The following is a 22,247-nucleotide window of genomic DNA, read 5'->3' on the forward strand; positions in this document are numbered from 1 at the left end:
TTGCTATGTGTGGGTGTTGATGGTGTGGGTTTTAAAGGTCTATGAGTTGCTTGAGGTGTGATGCAGGTGTTAACCTTCTCCTCTTGACTGTCTAGCACAATCTTGGCTGATATGTAAGTGCATCTCTCGCAGGTTGTAGTGTTGGGTGGTAGGAGGAGAGGACTGTCTGTGTACATGAGACAGTTGCCACATTGCCCCAGTATGCCCAGATTCACCAGGTGGACAGGGGAAATCACCGGAAGCTGACCCTTGGACATGCCTGTTTAGGTGCTTTTATGTAAAGTTTAAGAGTTGTTTTCCCTTACCTTACCTTTGCAAGGTACTTTGCAATTATAGCCTGTTTAGTGCCTATGATTAATTTCTCCTTATTGACAAGGAGAGCTGAGTGCTTGTATCTGTTTCAGGCTTCCTAGTGCTTTCCAGCAGGTTCTAGAGCAAGTGCTAGTCACAGGGGTTCAGATTTTAGTGCTACTACTGAGAAACTGGCTAGTTTTAAGGGAAAAATTGAAGAGCAGACTTTCTGGCACCTGGAATAGTTTAACTGTAGGCTCACAGTGCTGCACGATGTGAAAAATGTGCAAACACACGCGTTTTAAGCCAGAAAGTTGAAAGGGATACAAATCAGCCCAAAAGGCTAATAAAATGACAATTTCAGAGCTGGAAACCACTCCTCTAGTGTTAGGCAGTACAATGCTCACCACTCCCACTGGTAGGCAGTAGGACTTCCCTTTACCAATGCAAGGTCTGGATAGCTCTGAACACAGAAAATAAAGTCCTGAGACAAGCAAAGCTTGGGATATGTACTGGCTAGGAAAGGTGGGAAACAAGCTAAACAATGCAATAATACAGTAAATAAACACAGAAAAGGCTAACACACTTGAGTGTGTAGTCCTACACAGTAAATGCAGTTAAAACTCTACAAAATTAGCAATTTAAAACTTTTTTAAATGAAGCAAGGCAAGTGCACAACTGAAAAACGATTTAAGAGGAAGTAACACAGCAGAATAAGTAGCTAGTCTACATATACAGAGAAGTCTATATATACAAAAAAGCAGCTAAAACATACAAACACTTCAGATGCAGTGCAACCTAGAGCACTTGAGTTGTAGCAATATTAAGGCAATTACAGTTATAATAAATGCTCTGAAATATACTCTATATTTCCAAAATGAGAAGCACAGTCAAAACACAAGGAGATTCAGGCAAAAAAAAAATTGTTTTTTTTTGAAAGGGAAAAAGGAGAAACAGAAGGCCTTATCAAATGTTCTCTCTGTATTGGGTAGAATGAGCTAATGACACTAGACTGGGAGGAGTGTCCCAGATCAGAATTACAGTGGGCCACTGCAAAGCCACCAGCAAGACACCAACTGGGAGGGAGGGTGGGGACAAAAAGCACTAGAGAAAGCCACAAAATGAAAGTTTTTAAACAGGTAAAGATACAGAATGCTTTTAACTGCAAACAAATCAGTTACCCGTGCAGATTAGTTAATAGCAATAAAATACACTTAAAAACTAAGCAGCAGGCAATAAAAGTGCAATATATAAATTGCTAGAAACAATAATCTGTATAAATAAAAAAAAAAAACAGGATACTTATATATCTCAGCTAACAGTTGTAGTCAACACCTCTCATCCACTCTGCTCAGTGTGTATAGACATATATAATGATTTACAAACAACTGTTTTATGTCAGGTAAATAATTTGTAAATAGTATGATACTAAAAGATTATTGTAATGTACAGGTTTGTGCATTTTTTTTTGGCTTTGTTATACCCTTGAAGGTCTGGTGACTGGGGTGTTAGATGGATACAATTGCTGCTTTTACTCTGTTTTATTATTAGATCTGAAGATACCTTAACTGATGCAATGGATGACTGTCACTTTTGGGGTATAAAGCAAAAAAATAAATAAATAAATGTTAATTTTTTTGTGCGTTAATTGAGGAAGGCAAGTCAGAAAAGGTAAATGGTTAATGTCCATAACTTGTCAAAGAGAAGAATTTTGACAGAGGTAACCACCTACAATTTAGAGACATTTATCTGAATTAGGTACAGCTAAAGGGTATATTTTTCCTGTGAGAAAGTTGCATAAAAATACAACTTGCAAGGTTTTAAATATGGATTTTTTTCTGAGGTCTTATTTTTAATAATGAAATTAGAGAAAATAAATATCTGCAAATCTCTTTCTCTCATACATTTTGTTACATAAATAGATCTTTAAAATAGTTGTAAATATAAGTAAAGTAACTGTGTTATGCAGATGTACTAGGTTTTGTGATGATGTGTGTGTCTTTATAATGAGTTAAAATGATATACATAAAACATTAAACCACAGAACTATATATGGTTTATTAATACTATTGGTGAGATTATGGCAAATAGAAAAAGCAAAAAAAAAGAAGATTGCATGCTGGTGTGAAGCAGAAAGATGTACAAGCAAGAGGCATTCAATTTGCTCAGGAACCTAAGACAGCCTTAGGGATGACTGTCTGAAACTGTGACACAGAACTACTAAATAGGGAAGAGACAATAACTACTCTTGAACTAAAATAAAATAAGACTGAGCTGTAAAGAATAATTTAACTTAACACTTCTTACTGGAGAATGGGAAGTCATTTGAACAGAGCAGTACAAGTTCATTAATTATTTTGCTTCGTTTTTACTTTGCTTACAGCAAATAAATTCATGAAAGTGTAAGATTAAAACAGAAAGGGAACATTTCAACATTGACTTTGGAGGAAATATGGAATGAGTGGTTTACAGAAATGGTTAATGGTAGTAAAACACAGTGGTGGTATAAAAACATGTCAGTAAAAATAGTGTAGAAATTTAAAAAATGTTATCACAAGGGAAGAAAATTCTACTGGAAAATTTAGCAATACTTTTTATATGGGGATCAAAGGGTAGAAAAAAAAAGGAAATGGTTAAAATATGATAAAAATGACATCTGAGAAAATATGGCTTAAACACATGTAGGATGTTATAGGGGTATTCAGTTATATGAATTAAGAGTCAATGGAAACATGAAATTCAAAAGTCTAGTAAAAGGAACTATTAGAAATGGATGTCATGATTTGAAAGAAACTGAATATTTACTGTCTGAAAGCTTGTGTGTTAAAGACTGAAAGGAATACTTTAAAAGAACCAGAAATAGGAAGTGCAATGTTTTGCATATGCCTTAAAATGGAAAGTAAAAAAAAAAGTATTTGTAATACTAGTATCTATGAAATTAAATTTGTTGCATATAAAATATTTGTTTCTGTTGCAGGACATGACTATTAGCATTAATAAAGAATAAACATATGTTTGCATTAAGATATACTAGAAGAAATGAACACAATGTTTCATAAATGTGGAACACTTATGTAAATTAGTCTAGGATTTGTAATTTTTTTCTCTTTGTTCTTAGAAAACTAGTATTTGTATGATTTTTATTATGAAACACTACTGAGTAAGTTGATAACAAATCCACTTCTGAATTTAAAGTGACAGAGAATATAAAAAGGCACAGCAATGCTCAGTTTGTTGCCTTCTTTGAATACACTTTGAAGGCAGTTAATTTGTCTTTTTTTATACAAAATGAAATGTATGCAAGGAATCCATCATTACAAGTGCTCCTCATTAGAATAAGAGCAACATAATTTTACATATCTATGAGGCTTGGTAAAGAAAACAAAGGGCATGAGGGTAAGCACTAGAACCAACAAGGTTAATGCGAGTTGTAAAGTAGAAAAATACAAATGGTAAACCAAGAATAAGCTACAGCAAGCATTTCAATATATGGATAACTGATTATATATTTGTGGACATATTTTTCTCACTGTAGCTTGTCCCACACCAGTCAGTCAAGGTGATCTGTACAAGAGCACTCCTTCCAAAACATATTAATGTTATATGTGTTTAATTTTATTTTAGTCAAGAAACTTATTTTAATGCTATATGATGATTTACAAAAATCTGGATATGGTTGATAAATGAGAATATTAAACAAGCTTTTTTAATGTTCATTTATGAAACCCTGAAATGTTAAGTGGTACTCATGAAAAGCAAGGTTTATATTTCTTTTCCTTCTTGCTGCGTAGGGCATTTTTTAAAAGAAGATACAACTCTTATTTTAATAACTCATTTGAAACTACTGACATCGGAGACAGGATAAATAAAATGAACTCAGAAAATACGACTGAAGACATTTATGAGTCTCACAGGCACAAAATACCACAAGCAGGCCACTGGAAAATTGAACACAATTCATCTGAAATTTCATCAGTTTTCATCAGTCTTCACACAAAATGCATACTTTTTACACTTTATCACATTTACTAAACCTCTGATAAAAACAAAGTTTCCAGAACTTTAGAGTCAACATCTGTGCTTACAGTTTAACAAAATGTGGTACTATATTACAAGGAAGACTCTAGTAAACCAATTTAATTCAAGCTTGATTTCATTCGTCTTGGCAATGTTTTAAGCATTCTTGAACACGGGTATCCTGGACTAAAACAGCTACAAAACATTTCACAGATACAGAATTAAACAATAGGAATGAGAAGAGGAAAAAAAAAGAAATAGGCAGGAGTTAGCCGTCTAGCTATACTGTTTGCACTTGTTTAGCAACGTTAACTGTTTACATTTCGCAATTTTCAATATGGTATGTTAAATGTCACTTCACTTTTTAAATATTGGACGGCAGAGTGGAGCAGCGGTTGCACTGTCACCGCACAGTAAGAGGTTTTCTGGTTTGATTCTCAGCTGGGGTACCTTCTGTGTGGAATCTGCATGTCCTCCCTGTCTTAGTGTGGGTCTGCCTGTGTTCATGTGGGTTTCCTCCCACATTACAAAAACATGCATTTGGAGTGTTTCTCCCTGGGCCTCTACTGAAAATTGGCTTTGTTCCAAGTTGGACTTTCCCGGTAAACAAATAATAAATAAATATTTGCTGTGATTTTATTCTTTACTATGTTCAGCATTTGGATTTTATTCTTCATCATAATTAAGCCTCCTTTTCCTCTAATTTTTCTACATGGGGTTTCAGTGCCTTGTCTATAGTCACCATGTCTCAATTTAATTCCACTCTCTTCGACAGTCATGCCTGACTGTCACAGGTCTTCTTTTACACAATTCAGCCATCTCTTTGCTGGATGCCCTAATTTCCTCTTGTCTTCCTCTCCCCCCCTCCCCCCATTGTCTTCAACAGATTGTCTTCTGCATTCTTACACATGCCCCAAAACACTGCTATCTGTTCTCTTTGTCCTTAGCTGCAATTGGAGATAATTTAGCTTCTGCTTGGATGTCCTCATTTCTTCATCTGTTCCTCAATGTGTATCCTATAACCGATGTCAACAACTTCATCTCCATTACCTCTAGCATCCTCAGCTGCTTTGCTTTTACTACTCAGGTATTTGTACAATGCAGTAGTATTGGTCATACAGTGTTTATATAACTTTTTTTTTTCAGCTTCTTGGCATTCTTCTGTCACACAGTACCTTTGACTCTCTGTGATGGTTGGCTGCAGCCCCTCTAATTCTAGCTCTGACCTCCTCATTCAGACATTCCTTCTCCTCAACCGCCCTCCCATATACTCAGAATAGTAAACCTGTTCCACTGCTTTCCATTCTGTCTTACATTTTCAGCAACCTCATTTCCTATCATGACAAGTCTTGACTGTACTCAGTGTTATCCTATGTGCCTACAGTTTTGCATTCCACTCCCCCCATCATTTGCTGAAGTTCTTGTTCAGAGTTTGCTTGCAGTGTCACATTGTCTGCAGGCAGCAGCTTTGGTGATATTTCCCCTCTGACCTGTTTCCCAGTGTAGTCCATCACCAGTATGAACAGCAGTGGTCTCAGAACCAAACACTGATGCACACCCATTCCCACTACGAATCCCTCTAAGCCACACGCTGTTCATAATTCTATAATTGGGTCCTTGTGCATAGCCTGCACTAATTCTATCAATGTGTCTGGGGCTTCAAACCAGTGTAGGGCTGCCCAAATCAGCTTTCTTGGGATCCTGTCATTTTCCTTTACCATGTCTAAGAATGTCCAATTGGACCCTTTCCTCATCTCTAGCTTTTTCTCATCTATCTCACTGCAAACATCAGGCTGGATGTGCTGCCTTCTGATCTGTAGTGTTAATCTTTCATCTTCCATTCAATTACTCTCCATATTCATTTAATCACCCTCACTAGCATTTTCATGCTAGTGTGACAGGAGTTGATATCTCTGCACTACCCAAAGTTGTGAATATCCCCTTTGTTCTTGTATACTGGGAACTAGAAAGTACAGTTGTGTAAAATCTTACCAGAACAGTAGATGCCCTTCTCTTCACTGTTGCAGTATTCATCACAAAGAGGTCCCCTGCCATGGGTAGCCCACATCCGGCCAGCATACCAAAGCTTTAGGATTTTATAGAGATCATATGTCATGCATAATCTCCCTACTCAAGGTGTAGGGCATAAAGGTGACAGACGTACATACCTGAGAACTGAATAGTCCCAGGAGGGACAACAGTCTTGGAAAGTAGGGGGAACATGTGCATCCAGAAGGGGGGGGGGAGAGAAAAAAAGATGAATAGAGTAGAAGGGGGAGGAAGTGAATGCTGCAAATGTGAAGAGAAGGACATCTACTGCTATTATAAGATTTTACACAACTGTACTTTGTCCTTCCATATCACTGTTGCAGTACTCTTCTCAAAAGGGAGAACACAATATCTCAGGCTGAAACTTGGGAAGAGGCAAGCCCAGAACAGCCCTCAAGAAACCCATGCAGGATAGCTCTTGCTCTGGAAACATCTGATTTGTAATGTTTAGTAAAGGTATGAACAAAGGTCCAAGCAGCAACATCAAGGATGGAATTTATAATGCTTTGAGGAGAAAAAAAAAATCGGAGCAAGCCACAGCCCTGGTAGAATGAGCCTTTACAATCAGAAAGTTTTTGTTCCAATGAAAAAAGAGTAACAAAAAGAAATTACCTTAGAAATCCATGAAGAAATGTTTTGCCAGACCTAGAAATCTGGGATAAAAACAAACAAAAACTTCTCAGACTTGTGAATGGCCTTAGTCTTATCCAAATAATATCTGAGCTGCCTAAGCAAAACCAAGGTGTGAAGAGCATTCACACTAGCAGACTGCAGAGAACGAAAAAGAAGGGCAAATTAACAGACTGATTAAGAGACAATTCATTAACCACCTTGGGCATAAAAGAAGGATTAGTAGGAAGGGGCACCATGTCCCTATAAAAAAACAAAGGAGGAACAACCATAAGACCCTGTAGTTCAGAAACTCTTAGTTGAAGTAAGCGCCAAAAGAACAGTCCATACAGTTTTGTAAGGAAGCTGAAGCTGTGGGCTCAAAAGTAGCCCGAGTCAATTTTTTCAAGAACAAAATTAAGATTTCAGGAAGGTGGAACAGACTTCCTGGGAGGTCTATTATGAATGACGCCTTTAAGAAATTGCTTGACCTCAAACTTAGAGGCCAGAGGTGTTAGTGGCAGACAGGCAGAAACACCTGAGAGGTGAGCATTAACAGAAGAATATGCTAACCCAACACAAAGCAATTCACACAAACAGAGAACCACAAGGATCTCCACAGAAAGTGGACCATGGTTACCAGCAAGGCACCAAACAGAAAAGCTCTTCCATTTGGACACAGGATTTCCTGGTAGTGGGTTTCCTGGCCTCCTGCAGTACCCTAAGCATATTTCCAGAAAAAAGGATGCCTAAAAGTGTTCAAAACTATCACCCACAATGTTAATCGAAGAGTGGACAAGTGAGGATGGATGAGACTCCCCATCTTGTGTACAGTAAGTCCATTCTATAAGGTAACGTGTGGTGTCTGCCCTTGGCTAGGTGCAGAACAAGAGGGAACCAATGCAGTCTCTGCCAAAAGGGAGTCACTAACAAGAATTTGGGGGAGTCCTGCTCTATCTTGAGCACAACCCTTGGAAGTAGAGAAAGAGGAGGGAAGGCAGACAAAAGGCAGACAGAAAGATCCCTGTCCAAGAAAAAAGATAGGGCATCCGCCTTCCAAGCCAGAGGCCTGGGAACTCTGATACAAAAAAGAGGAAGCTGCCTGTTCAATAAGAGTCAAAAAAATCTACCAGAGTAGTACCCCACTGATGGGCAATGTCCAGAAACACATCTCTGTGAAGTATTCATTTATGAGCTTGTGTATTGGACCTGCTCAAAAAGTTGCCACTATGTTTTGTTCTCAAGGAATGCATACAGCCAGAACAGTCACTTGATAATGGACAGCTAGTTCTCAAACATAAAGAGCTAGCCTGCAGAGAAGGAAGGACCGTGTTCCCCCTTGCTTGGTGATGTACACATTACTGTGATATTGTTTGTAAAGATTTTGAGAGGCGCTGGAATAAAAAGAAAGTAAAAGGTCTGAAGGGTGAAAAGGAGAGCTCATCTCCTTGATATTAATGTGGTCGGACCTCTGGTGACGAGGCCAGAGACCCTGAAACTTGAAGGGACCAAAAGAGGTTTCCACCCTGCATTTGAGGCATCCAAAAAAGCTTCTGAGAGTGTACTGGGGTTGAAAAGGAAATCCGGGTTTGAGAGACAGATGATGAATCTGCCACTGAAGCTTGATACTGAGGCATGGAAGAAGAGGGACTAGAAAATCTACAGGATGACGGTGACGGAGCCATAATGACTTGAGTAACCACTGAAACTTTCCCATGTGAAGCCTGGTAAGAGGTAGCATAGGAATGCTGGAAGCCATGAAACCTAGTGCCCTTAGAAACATCCTGGCTGTAAGTGAAACCCAAAGAAGAAGGGATTGAAAACAGGGTAATTAGAGAAAGAGCCTTGGGAGGTGGCAGGGAAGCCAGCATAGGGATGGTCTGGAGCCAGCAACCAAGATCCTTAGAAGGAACTAGGACTGATTTCTGGAATTTTATTGTAAACACCAGGCTGTGCAAGAGGCAAACTGCATAGTGGAGGTGCTGAAGCAAGGTCATGTGGGAGGAAGCCTGAATGAGAAGTTTGTCCAGATATGGAAAGATTAAAACACCTCTCATCCTGCAAAAAACAAACAGGAACAAGGCATTTGCTGAAAACCATTGGGGCAAGAGGAAGTCCAAAGGGCAAAGCAAAGGGCAAAACAAAGAAATGAAAATACAAGGAAGAAACGGAGAAATGCAAACACTTCCAAAAGGGGGGCGGATGAATTGGAATGTGAAGATAAGCATCCTTGAGATCCAGGGAGACCAGGAAAGTCTGGGGAAGAAGAAGAGGAAACAGGGTCTGCTTGGATAACATCCAAAAGGTAGTTTTTCAAAAAGGTGTTGAGCTGAGAAAGATTCAGAATACATCTCCAGTTGCCTACTTTCCTGGAAATAGAAACATTCTGGAATAAATCTCCTTTCCCCGTGGGAAGGGGGCACAGCTTAAATGGTGCCTTGTGCCAGAAGGCTCTGAAGTAATTCTGGAAAGAAAGGAAGCTGTTCTTGAGGAGGTTGTGGAATGCCCAGGAAAGGAGGAAGGGATTTCCATACAATGAAGTCACCCTGATGAATGATGGACAGAACCCAATAATCTTACGTCATCCAGTTGGAAAGGACAGGGAAAACAAAGAGACAAAGGAACCTAACTTAGGAAAGGGGGAAGAAAACAGTCAGATAAAACCTGGCTTGTCTTGAAAAGGAAGTTTCTGAGAAGTGGCAGTTTGAGTAGCCTTAACAGGAGAAACCTGCCTAGAACCATTCTTACCTTCGGGAGGAGGGTGAGGCAGTCTGCGAACAAAAGCAGATTTAGGTAGATAATTCCCTTGGAACTTATGAGTAGGATTAACAAAAATATGATTCAACTCCTACAAGGCCTTCCTCTTATCTTACAGAGACTTAAAAAGCTCAGCAGCTGCAGAACCAAATAGGTTCTTATCATCAAAAGGAGTATCCAGCAGTTTAGCCTTAAAATATCAGGTAATGGCTGGAGTCAAAGCCAAGAATAACATCTCAACAGAACCAAAGGCAGCAGCCCTAGAGGAGGCATCAGCTGCATCATAACTACATTTAATAGACTGGCAGGCTACTTGAGAAGTGGATCCCAGTAAAGAGAGGGCTGAGGCCTTCCCTTCAGAATCAGGAAGGGCTAAGGCAGGCTCAGAAGCTTGAGAAAGAATGATCAAAACATACCTAGTCATATAAGTCTGGTTGTTAATAGCCCAAAAGGCCAAAGTGGCAGCAGTATATACCTTCTTGCCCAGCCGTTCCATATCTCTACTGTCCTTTTCTGAAGAAAGCAGTTTAGTAGAAGGCAAAAGCTTAGAGGGTTTGCCAAAAGAGACTGACACTACAGAAGGGTCAGCAGAGGGACATTTGCAGGGAAACAGACTCCTCAGGTACCTTATAAAATCTGTCAGGCTTCTTAGTGGATGGAGGTTGAGAATCTGGGAACACAGAAGCTGCTGAAAAGGTATGCAAAAGTGCAGCGAAGACAGGAGGAACAGCAGAAGGCTTAGAGAACTCCATCTGGAGGAGCTCATAATACCTTTTTTGAATGTCAGAAACCTGATAACAGTCCTATTTAAAAAAATAAAATCATCATACAGGGAATAGTGTCCCCAAAGGGAGAGTCTGGGCTAATAGACTCTTCTCCTCAGAGTCATAATCCAAGAGAGAAGGGATCTGAGAGGAAAATGCCAAAGACACTGTCTCAGAAACCCAGTCCTCTTCAGATGAATCCTGCCATTTTGGCCTCTTGAATGGGGTAGAAAACCAAGAGGAGCAGGTATAGAAACTCCTTAAGGAGACTTCAAGGCTGTCAATGCATTAAGTAACCACCCTGGGCAAAATCCTGCCATTCATACTGGGGATCTTTAGGAGTAGGGAAAATGTGTTTTTTTTTATTTTTCTTTTAAAACACCCTAGCTGGTTGAAACCCTTGCCTACATTCAACGAACATAGTGGGACTCTCCTCCTAACAAGTATCTGCGGAATCCCCCGTGGACCCTCTGAAGTGATCTGCCGAGGTTCTCTCTCATCATTTGGAATGGATGTCAGCAGAGCTCCTGAGGACATGTAAGAAGTTGGATCCATGCCAGCCTCCAATGTGGTCATGGCTTTCACCAGCCTTAAAAGAGATGTCTGGGAGATGTGGGACAGCAGCCAAGTCAGATAAGACTCTTTTGGCTTTTTTCTTGGCAAAAGGCTGGCTTTCAGGTTGGGAAGATTCCACCACAGCATCCTGTGCCAATAATTTTAAGATGTTTGTTCTCCAGGTAAATGGATAAGGAGGAGAGATGACTACATATAGCCTTAGGGACAAACGCTTGGTAGACAGAACACTTTGTATGGTTGTGAGAAGCACCCAACAGAAGAGAGACTGCTTGTCATGATCCTTATGGGGAATCTCCCTGTGCCACTTACATTTTCACTTTCTGGAAGACGTAAACCCAGAAAACTGAAAAAGGAAGAAAAGAAAAAAATCCCAAATGGGTATTTGACGCACGGCTCACTAACCAACACAGGAGGAGCGTTCAGACTGATGATCAATGATGGCGTTCGGACTGGCAGCAAAAAAGGTGGGAGGTATGCATGTCCATACATCACCTTTATGCCCTACACCTGGAGTGGGGAGCATACACCTTACGTAAAACATCTATAAACTCTTAAGGCTTTAGTATACTGGCTGGACATAGGGGTACCCATGGCAGGGAATCCCTTCTGTGAAGAATACTGCAACGGTCATATGGAAGAGCATCACTTTTTGTACTGCTATGAGTACCTGCCAGAGTAATTTTTCCTCTAATACATCCAAAATCTTAGTGACATCTGCTGTGACCTCATCTGAACCTGCTGCTTTACCTGACTTCTTTTTCCTTAGCAATGTTCTTACTTTTTCTACAGTGGGCTCTTTTTCCTCTTATTGTAGACTGTGTTTGCCCCATTACAGCTCCTGAGGGGTTTTCTTCATTCAGATCTTACTACAGATGCTAAAAATGTATCTATGCCATGGGTGTCTGCCTGCCTATTGATCACAGATGCTGCATTACTACCCAACAGAAGACTCAATAGGTTATTGAAATTCTGTTGCTTAAGGGCTGCACCATTCTTCATCCTGTCCATTTATTGGTCACTTAGAGTGTTAGCTTGTACTGGCTCAGTAGTTTGTAGGCTCTTATCCTGTCCCATACCATGTAGCTCCATAGATTTCATTGTTTACGCATTTGCAGTTTTGGATAATTTGCTGGCTTTTTTAGGTCTTTAGACATCATAATCTCACAGCTTCTCATTTCTGGTTCCCTTCAGTTTTGTGGTAGGTAAATTGCAGTAATCTACAGGACTGTTTATAAATTAGATAACCTGTTATTTGGATATATGTAAAAATTTACCAGTCTACATATAAAATTAAGTGCACATACCAAGTACACAATGTATAATTACATAAAATATACACTCATGGTGTACATACTGTATAATTACCTAAATGTGGTACATTCTGTATCAGCAGACTTGTAGGCAAATAAGTAATATGCAATACTGTTAAGTTTGCTCTGCCCAGTGGACTATGTGCTGCTTTGCTGATGTTGCCATATACAATGAACAATCTGTAAATGTATGTATACAGTGGTTTGAACCTATGTACCTCCACTGTAATGGCTTTGTGGTCCAAGTTATCTACTGTAGAATATTAAAGAAAATGGCACCAACAAGGTTTACAAAAATAATATAGTTTAATATATCCAAATGAAGCTAAGGCAGGTTCTTCAAATTAAATCAAAGCCTTGTGATAAGTAAATTAACAGCAAGCACCTTTAGCTCAGTCCTATACTGCTTTGAAACAGTCCCTTTTTGGTAGCTTTCTGGCAGGGATTCCAACTTTATTCCAGATTCTCCTTTACTGTGTTTGATTCTCTGGTTGGGTTTCTTTCAGTCCTCTTTGTTTAGTATAGTCACAGTCTAAGTAAAGAAACTCTCTCTCACTAATACAGGCAGGTACGTTTCTGTTCTTAAATAGACAAGTACAACTTAATGCATCACTAATCACTTAAAGAAACTATTTACAATGAACTGTTTAACACTTCTGTAGGCATTATTTGCAATGAGAATAACACTGCTATAGACAAGTTACTTACACAGCCTTTTATACATCTTGGCTTCCTTGTACTCTTCCAAATCCTACTATTACATTCACTCATATAAATCCTACAAATCCTAATCAACTCTCACTCGCCCACAAACTAGTAAACCATCCACTACATGTCCCATCCCTCCAGAATCTACTCCAACCCTATCGCACCACCAGACCACTAAGATCCAGCAACAAAAATCACTTGCAGATCACTAAAGCCAATAACTCTGCTGGTGAAGCACTATTCTCTTGTGCCATAGCCAAATTATGAAACTCACTCCCTCCCACAATTACCTCCGTACCATCATGCACCCAATTCAAAACTTTACTAAAAGCGCACCTAAAAACATGCTGGCTATGCCCTTGCAACTCCCACTCTAATATCTTCCACCCCATCCAACCACTACCTTTCTTTCCACTCCACTAACTACCTTGATTATAGCAAGCTCAATTGCTCATAAGCCTAGTACTTATTATACAGCAGGAACTTCTCATTGTAACATTTGTTAATGTCCGTTATGTACTTCACAGATAAAGATTCTAGTTGTCTACTGATGTACTATGTTCTTCATCTGTAAATATGTTGTAAGTAATTGCTATGTTAAATTGTTAATCGCTATGTAATCCAATGTAACTACTGTCTGTTTATTTTACTGAGGAGCTTTTCTCCCCGGGCCTCCACTGAAAATGGACCTACGTCCAGTCGGACACTCCCGGTCAACAAATTTAAATAAATAATAAATAAATAAATACTGCATACATTCTCACATATAAGAAAGCTAGAGATAAACATATATCATTGTAAGTTTGCCTTTTTACCTCAGCCTAGTCATTCACAAAAGAGATCCTTACCTGCCCTTCTACCTTTATGTTACCTCACAACAGAATGGCTAATTTTTATTTGCACAAATGCCTAAGACATTCTCTTGCAGCAACAGAGTCTCTTAGGTGCTGATTTAAAAAAATGTTAACCATATCCCATTAAGGAGCATGAACAACAACTGCCCGCTGCCCCAAAACAAATGGAGACAACCTGTTACCTATAAATGGCATTTATGAGGACTGTGATAAGGATGAAAAGTAGTTGATTGCTTGCTGAGCTTATATGAGTGAATGTAATAACTTTTTTGCTTTGCCATTTTTATAAAAAGTGTAAATGCTAAATGTCATAGCTGCAGTTATGCCCCTCATCATCATCAGACATCTCAAAAACTGGGCTTTGTCAGCATATAATAGTACATTGCAAGAGATGTGCATCTTGGCATTCGTTTTGCATTTGAAAACATACACTGAAATGTTTGCCTCTGCAGACAACCTTGCTTTATGTCACAACTCCACAATTTTTTTTAATAATGCATCTTAATTCTCCCCTGCTATAGCAGGTCATGCAAAATGTCACAGCTTCAGTCGGGTCTCCTCATCTCACAGGGTCAATCAGTGCAGAACAGGTCAAGTACTTCAGAACAGTACCTATTACCAGAGAACACTACTATGTTTGCAATGTGTGTTCTATTTATAAAATTCAAAGTAATGACTCCAGTCAGAAAAGTACTGTCAAAATGTTGCTTTTCAAAATTGTTTAAAAAGCTTTCTGTTAATTTTTCTTTGTATTCAGTGCAATGCACAATGCAACAGGTTATGAGGGAACATCCCCACCTAGGTCATAGAGCCAGTCAGAGCATTCTAGTTGAGTATTTCAAAATAGAATTCTTTTTTTTTTTTTTTTTACAACAGAGCTGGCTTTTCTAATATGGAACTGGGGGTTATGGGGTGAATTTGGGTGCCAAACTAGCGGCTGGAGACATAAAATGGGTATGCTACCCTGGCACCGAACTGTTTTGTAATATGTATTTAACTTGCAATGCATTTGACCTTCATAACTGTTAAGACAGTGGTGTATAATATTGTGTTTGATGATATTTTTAGTCTGGGTTGAAAAATATTCATATAATACAGGGTATAACAAGTTCCTTACCACATTTTTTACTTAAGGGGACAAGATAACAATATAGTCACTATCATTTTACTGGAAAGACAGTAATGTGTATTGTGGTGGGGAATATTTCCAGTTTATTCAAATGCTTGTACAAAAATGCTTTCACAAATCAAGGTAGATCATATTTCTTTACTACTTGTTTTCATATCAGTACATATGAGGAATATGTTATGAAAATGAGAAAACACAGAAACCATTGCTCATCTGTGCCTGAAAATGGCTGCACCATCCATTGCAAATGATATGGACATTTATGAAAAACATTCTGCAACTTCCCTGAAATGTTTTTGGTGATTTCATCAGTATTTTCAACAGTTTTCCAACTGCTCTAATAACTTATTTAAAAGACGACACAGATTCCACTCATGGCTACAGAGAAGATAGTACAGGTATAGCTAGAGTTTCTATGCCTTCAGGGTACTTCAGTACCCTTATCTAAAATGGTCACATGCTATGCAGATAAACAGAGGCAGATGCTTTGAAGTTCTACATATTTTATGTCATGCAGACAATAAGTGCATACAGTTCCTTAAAGGAGTGAAAAGGTTAAGTTTTTCAACAAGGACCAAACAGATGGCATGCTCAGGTTAAGAGTAGCCATACAATGAAATATTAAAAAAATTGTTGGCAGAGCTGAAGAAATAGCCAAGAAAGATGATTATTGTTATAGCAGAAGCTATGATGAATAAAGCATTAAATAATGAAGCTGAAGACAGGAATGTGGAGTACAGAGATAGATACAACAAGTAACACAAGCTCAGTGTTTAAGAGTGGTAAGTAGCTGACGAATGTACATACGGAATGGATGAAAAGAAAAGGAGAACAACTCAAATCAATTGTGCGTCAATTAGCCTTGATGAATTGGTGTGTGTGTGTGTGTGTGTGTGTGTAAATGTATCTGTGGAAGTGCATGCACCATGGTGTGTGAATAAGCACGTGTACAAACTGGAGTTAAATGTGCTACTTTTGTGTGTGAATGATTATTTCTTATATGAATGTGAATCCACCAAATAGGTCTCCTAAATCTGCTTACTGACTTTCCACCAATACAGATTCAAAGTAAGGATTTCTTAAAAGCAAAGTATGTAGACATGTCTTGACTTCAAACTATGTCCCTTAGTACTTACGATTAGCACAATCCCCCTATAATGGCATGCTTTATGTACCAAGTTCCTTCATCAATATCCTTTGAGGGGTGTTACATATAATACGGGGAGATGATTAGTTAACAGTAGTGTTAAAGCCTAGGAATTGAAACAAGGTGCTGGTGATGCAATTGTGCTTAACAAAACCTTACTTATATGAAACATGAAACAACACTAACAGTCAACCAGATGGAAAAGTCTATTGTACAGATAAGGTCTAAAATATAAACAAAAGCATAGCAAATTCCTTCTGATTGCAAATACATTTTATATTAAGATTGTAAGCAATTTGATAACCACTTGATTTTTTTCTGCTACGGCCCTACTTTGGGTCTTCACCCGTTTAAATATTTATTAATGTGTATAATACTCTGTACATTTTTAAAATATCTGTTCAAGTTAATTTTAAACCAATTGATATTAGAACTGTTGCCAACATTATGCTTTCAAAGCATTTCCTTTTATATCCTTACCATTTTCTGGTCATCAGAGAAACCAACAGCCATATATCCTGTGGAAGGACCACTTATTTCAATACGCAAGCCATCAGTGTCAACTGCAGCAGAGGACATGAAATAACAGCTTGAATCAGACAAGGGATCACATCCAGATGGGCTGGTAAAACAGAATTTGGTTGTGCTGCAACCATCTCTAGAGATCTGCAAAGAAGTTGAGTAATTAGTGGCTATTTTAATCTATATACTCATGCATTCTGGTAAAGGAAATGCCAATGAATCTACTGACTATATGAAACTAATAGAATAAAATATACTCCGCTACTTCATATGACTTATGAATTCTCCTTATGGCTTTACAAACCACGTTTTATACAATGCATAAAAAAGCAGGTGCAACAGTGTCCCACAACAGCATTTTTCTTTTACGCAAAGGAGTAAAACTTGGTGGGGATACTGCTCTCTCCCATGAGGTATATTATTAATACTGTACCAGCCTTTACATGTGTGCCTACTCTGGTCTTCCTTCCAATGTTGATATATAGCAATATATACAGACATGAAATCCTTGCCCTCTTATTTTCACCAGAGGTTAAACCTGCTTCGACTCCCTTCCCTATGGAAAATCAGTTGGCATTGGCAACTTGAGCCATCATCTCCTTGGCTGGTGTGGTAATCAGTCCAGTTAATTTGTAATTATACCAGGAATGATCACCTAACAAAAAAAAAGATAAAAAAATAAGGCTACTTCTTATTTGGCCTTTACCAATGTTGAAGAGGAAGTCACCAAGGCCTTATTCTTACTGTCTCTCCCATTCAGATGCAACCATTTTTCACTTCCCTCTCTCTCAAGCTGCATCATACCAAAAATATTTGCACAGCCTAGAGTTGACACCTACCATTTTTTTCTGGATGAGCCAGAAATAGGAGAGATTTTCTGGTAGTCCAGAAGCACTGTACAAACTCTGGTATTCTGTTAAAAAAATGCTAGAGTTTGTTAAATCTCAATTTCTGCTTTGTTTTTTTTTTTTTTGTTTGTTTTTTTGTTTTAAAGAAAAGTGCTACAACTCAATGTGACTGTGTCTAAGACCAGGGAAGAAAAAAAAAAAAAAAAGATGTTCAGTCTCCCCCAAGATACCCAGTACATAAAAATGTGTGTGTCAGATGAGCAGTATTTGTGGAGAATGGAGAGGAGATAGGTGGGGTTAGGGTTGTACAAAGGGTGAGACTTTTGTCTGGCTTTGGCTATAGTGGTGGCAACCCTAACAAGGCTTTCAAGCCAAATGACAATAGCCTTCTCTTTGGAGCCTTGTTCTTGCTTAATTGCCCTCTGTCACTATCCATTTTGATATCAGTGCTGCCCTGATATACTTATTTCACATTATTACTCCTTTTTTACATCTCACAGGTGCTGTACCCATGTGTACCTTTCAGATGGTAAACAAAACTATAACAGACAAAAATGAAACAGCGCTGCAAATACCTATTAATAAAACCACAGTATTTCACATTACTCCACTTAACATTTATACCAGAATGTAGAGACAGTCTGAACTTTCAAAAAATGTTAACTTTTAAAATATCAAAATTTGATCTTTTGGAATCAAATGTTAAGAGACATTAAAGTGCTTAACACAAAGTACTAGTTATATGTGATTTGTATATGGAAAACTGGCTTATAGTATAGAGCTGCTTTTCCAGATCTTGAAACAAGTGAAATAAGGAGACCATATTAATCTAATATATAAAACAACAAAGAGCGATAAATTCTGTATCAAAAATAACTCCTGAGATTATGTTTTCTAAACAAGCTGCTAAGTTTAACTACAATGGCTAAACATGCATTTAATATCCTCCATTTTTTTAGAGATTTTTTTTCTGGAAATGTTTACATAGATATTTACCAATCCACATAGAATGAAATTATATATAAAAAGGATGATGTTTGGTTGCTGGAGGTTGGAAATGCAAATGTTTAATCAAAGCAGACTGACAGTATATGGTTTTGTGTTTGCAAAGGTCTACAACCTTTTTGGGAAGAAATTCAATGTTTCATGCAAACTTTGTGGTCTGATAAATTTATATTAACTAAACTTTGTGTTCTTTAATGCTCTAATTCTAAGAAGAGTACCTAGGTCTCAAGTCCCAGTTTTCTGGGGTTTAATACCAATAGTCAACTGGAAAAATGAGGTTACACCTTCATTTACAGAATTTGTAAATATTGTCTCTTTTAAAAAATCATAAAGGAATGTTTACTATTGAGATGAAAACAAGCTAAATTCCCACAGAATATAATTACTGGATAAAACTGAAACCATTAAAAGAGAAATATTAATGTATACTCTATGATCAGTTTATATGATTTGATTACTTAATGAATTTTAGTAATGAATATAGCAACATCTGCTGTACACATATGCATAAATAGTTGCTTGTTTTAATAAGAACATGCATGTGTTCTGTATATAAAATTTCAGGAACAACAGTTAAAAAAATGAAAAAGCATGATTTAACATAGCCTCATTTCAAAATCTCAAATATTTCTGCTGCCTGGGAAGTTTCAAATCACTCTATGCTACATGTGAGAAAAAAAAATCAAAGTTTGCTACTCCATTTTTTAAGAAATAAGCAAGCATCATTTTTTAAAAAGCCCTAGAGAATTTTGACTTGTCCAAATCCCCATGCAATTCCAACTATTTATACTGAGCTGTTTAGCATTACACTTTCATATTGCCATGATTCACTATACACCATCACTATACTTTTAGTCAATCCTTCCTCTCTCCTTCCACTCGCCACTACCACTGTGGCTAATGAGGTATGAAACTCTGCCACACTAGTGGCTCATTTAGCTCAGCTGAATGATCTGCCAACTCTCTTAGAAATGTGTTCCAATTAAATGCAACTGCAAAAACAATCAGGGGCGACCTTGTGCATTGGCATACTAGGTGACCACCTAGGACATTATTGTTGTAGGGTTGCTCTTTCCCTATATATTTATTTTATTTAGAACAAAAGAATTGAGGAAAAAAGGACCGGCAAATAATCTGTTAATTTGTTTCAAATATGGGTGGAAGGGTCATTTGGCTAAATTTTGTGATATTAAAAGGAATGCTAACAGAAATGTGAAAACTGACAGGCATGCCACAAGTTGACACAATATAGGAACAATGTCATAATACAGATATAATAATTGATTCAGCATTACGTCATTGTGTTCACTGTGTTGCTACCAAGCTAGTAAAATATATTGTGTTTCTAGAAGGAAGAGAGGTTCAAATGTTCTAGATTCTGGAAGCATCATTACCCTTGTCAAGGGTTACCTAGCATTAGACGGTAACAATGAAGACATGGAGAAATCTGCATTCAAAGTAGAAAAGAATATCCCCTCACTCAAAGAAATTTAAACTGTTCTTGGAAAACTTTTATAATTTAAAAAGAACCATGCAAAATGTGGGAGTAAAGAGAATCCACAGATACAGTGCAGCAGGGTGAAACATTTGACAAGAGGTAAAACTATTATTGATATACCCATTCTATACAAAGACAGGAGTAGAAAAGACAGTTACACTCACAAAGAGGTCTAGAGTTAAATCCAGGGTAAGGGAGTTAGTATAGAAATTACAAATGGGGCTAGAATGTGTCTGGGATTAGACAGTGAAAAGGATCTGACCTATCAGATGCATGCTCCAATAACAGAATAGAAAACTGTAGGATATGTCGATATAACAACTGATGGTGACATCATACAGAAATCTGATAAGAATCAGTACAAAAGACAGAAGTCTACATAGAGACTTACAGGCAATGTTAGCACAAAAATAGAAGAAGAATTTAACTTCATTGTGGACCCTCAGAACAAAGGGAATACTGAAATTGAAGGACATCTGGTATGGCACTGAAAGGATATAAAACTAGGGCATGACCTTCTTCCCTCACTGTTAAAGAGACTAGAAAATAAATGTGTTACTCTCCCTACAGTGATAAAAAGGCAGTAGGGCCAGATACATGCCAAAGAAAGAAAAGATCTAGAAAAGTTAAGAATGTGAAAAAAAGGGAATAAAAGCACTGGAAATAATGCAGAAGAACCTTGATCATTAGGCACTGGCAAAAAGCCTGAAGGGGAGAGACTGGGGCATGGAGCTGAAGACACAGGGTTCAACAAAATCAGTTGAGAAGAAGATATATCTCTTCATGGATTCTAGTTAAGAATCAGTGGGTATAGTGGATTACATTACTACAAACAATCAAAGATTGCATCAAATGGGGAATCATTAAGTGCAAAGTCAGATGCTATAGACCTACTGCAAATGGAGGACAGAGATATAAAAGAAAGGATGACTGATATGGAGATGAATCAGGAAGAGATTAATCAGAAAAAAGTTGAATTAGAGGACTGAGCTAGGAAAGAAATATTTTTTTTGCCATACCAGAACAATTGGAGCAAAATGACTAAGTCAATTTCATAAAAAATTGATTGAGCGAATGGACAAGTATTCCAGTGGATTCCACCCAAGCAAACAAACTGCATCAGGTAAATTTGCCAAGAAAAGCTTTCCAAAAACAGTGTAGAATAATCCTAGCTAAATTTAGTTCCTATGCAGAAAAGGAGCAAATCCCATCCTTAATCTGGAAGAAAGGAAATGGGCACAAGACAGGTGAGACAAGCATCTACTTGGACAATGACTATTCGGTCACCACAAGAACTAAAAGAAATGCATTTATCCCTGCAATCAAGACAGTATAGAGCCATGCAACTTGCAGTTCAGGCTTTTCTATCCAGCTACATTTGAAATCTTCTACCCAGTTATAAAAAGATCCAGAGGAAACCCTTCTGGACTTGCAAGGATGAGAGACTTATCCAGAAAATTTAGTGTGCTTGACAATGTGCCTGGATAAAGAAGGCAACAAAGAACTCAGAGAGAGTACAGGTGAAACCTTTCCCCACCATTTCAAAAAGGTCAGACAAAATAAAAAACATTAAAGAACAACTGGCATGGGAGGAAAACAGCAACCTGGGGAACAACCAGGACTGATGTTCCAAAATTCACTGTTGACACCTGTTGAGAGAAGAGCATTTCTCAAATAGAATACTCTTTTGAGGGACATTTTATTTGGGGGTGGAGACATTAATACCCATATAAAGTTATCTTTTCTGTTTCTGTTAATGCATACTTTTAGATATGGTACAAGCAACAATGGTTAGGCAAAGATATTCATTGGGGAGGGACTGTAAGTAATGTTTCAAATTGCCTGGAGCCTGATATTCAGGCTACTTGACAGGGGGACTTGATTAAGATCAGAATAATGAATATGTCAAAAAGGGTACCTGTCAAATCTTCGAACACTCAAAATTTTGAATGTTACATGGTCGAGACCAAACATTCGAAATCTTGAGTGCTCGAAGATAGACTTTCAATGGCACCGTATGGTGTAGATATGGAGAATCTTCCTTTTCTGCAGTGCGGTCTTGGTATATTTAAGTAGGGGGGATGCAGGGGGCTTGCCCCCCTGCCTACACTGTTAAAGTGTTTTTTTCTATGTTTTCTTTTCTTTATGTTCGAACATCCAAAT

General features: G+C 38.0%; 1 protein-coding gene across 3 annotated transcripts in view; it reads right to left on the bottom strand.

The window, feature by feature from the left end:
• LOC122813345 (putative ferric-chelate reductase 1) overlaps positions 1-22,247 on the bottom strand; it is a 659,529-nt gene that overhangs the window by 552,550 nt on the left and 84,732 nt on the right. For all 3 annotated transcript variants that reach the window (XM_044085610.1, XM_044085611.1, XM_044085609.1), the window contains exon 5: positions 16,692-16,877. In XM_044085610.1, the coding sequence (XP_043941545.1) occupies positions 16,692-16,877 (186 nt within the window). The remainder of the gene's footprint in view (positions 1-16,691; positions 16,878-22,247) is intronic.

This window comes from Protopterus annectens, chromosome 10.part0 (assembly GCF_019279795.1).
Source record: "Protopterus annectens isolate FY-2018-M chromosome 10.part0, PAN1.0, whole genome shotgun sequence".
Lineage (NCBI taxonomy): Eukaryota > Metazoa > Chordata > Ceratodontiformes > Protopteridae > Protopterus > Protopterus annectens.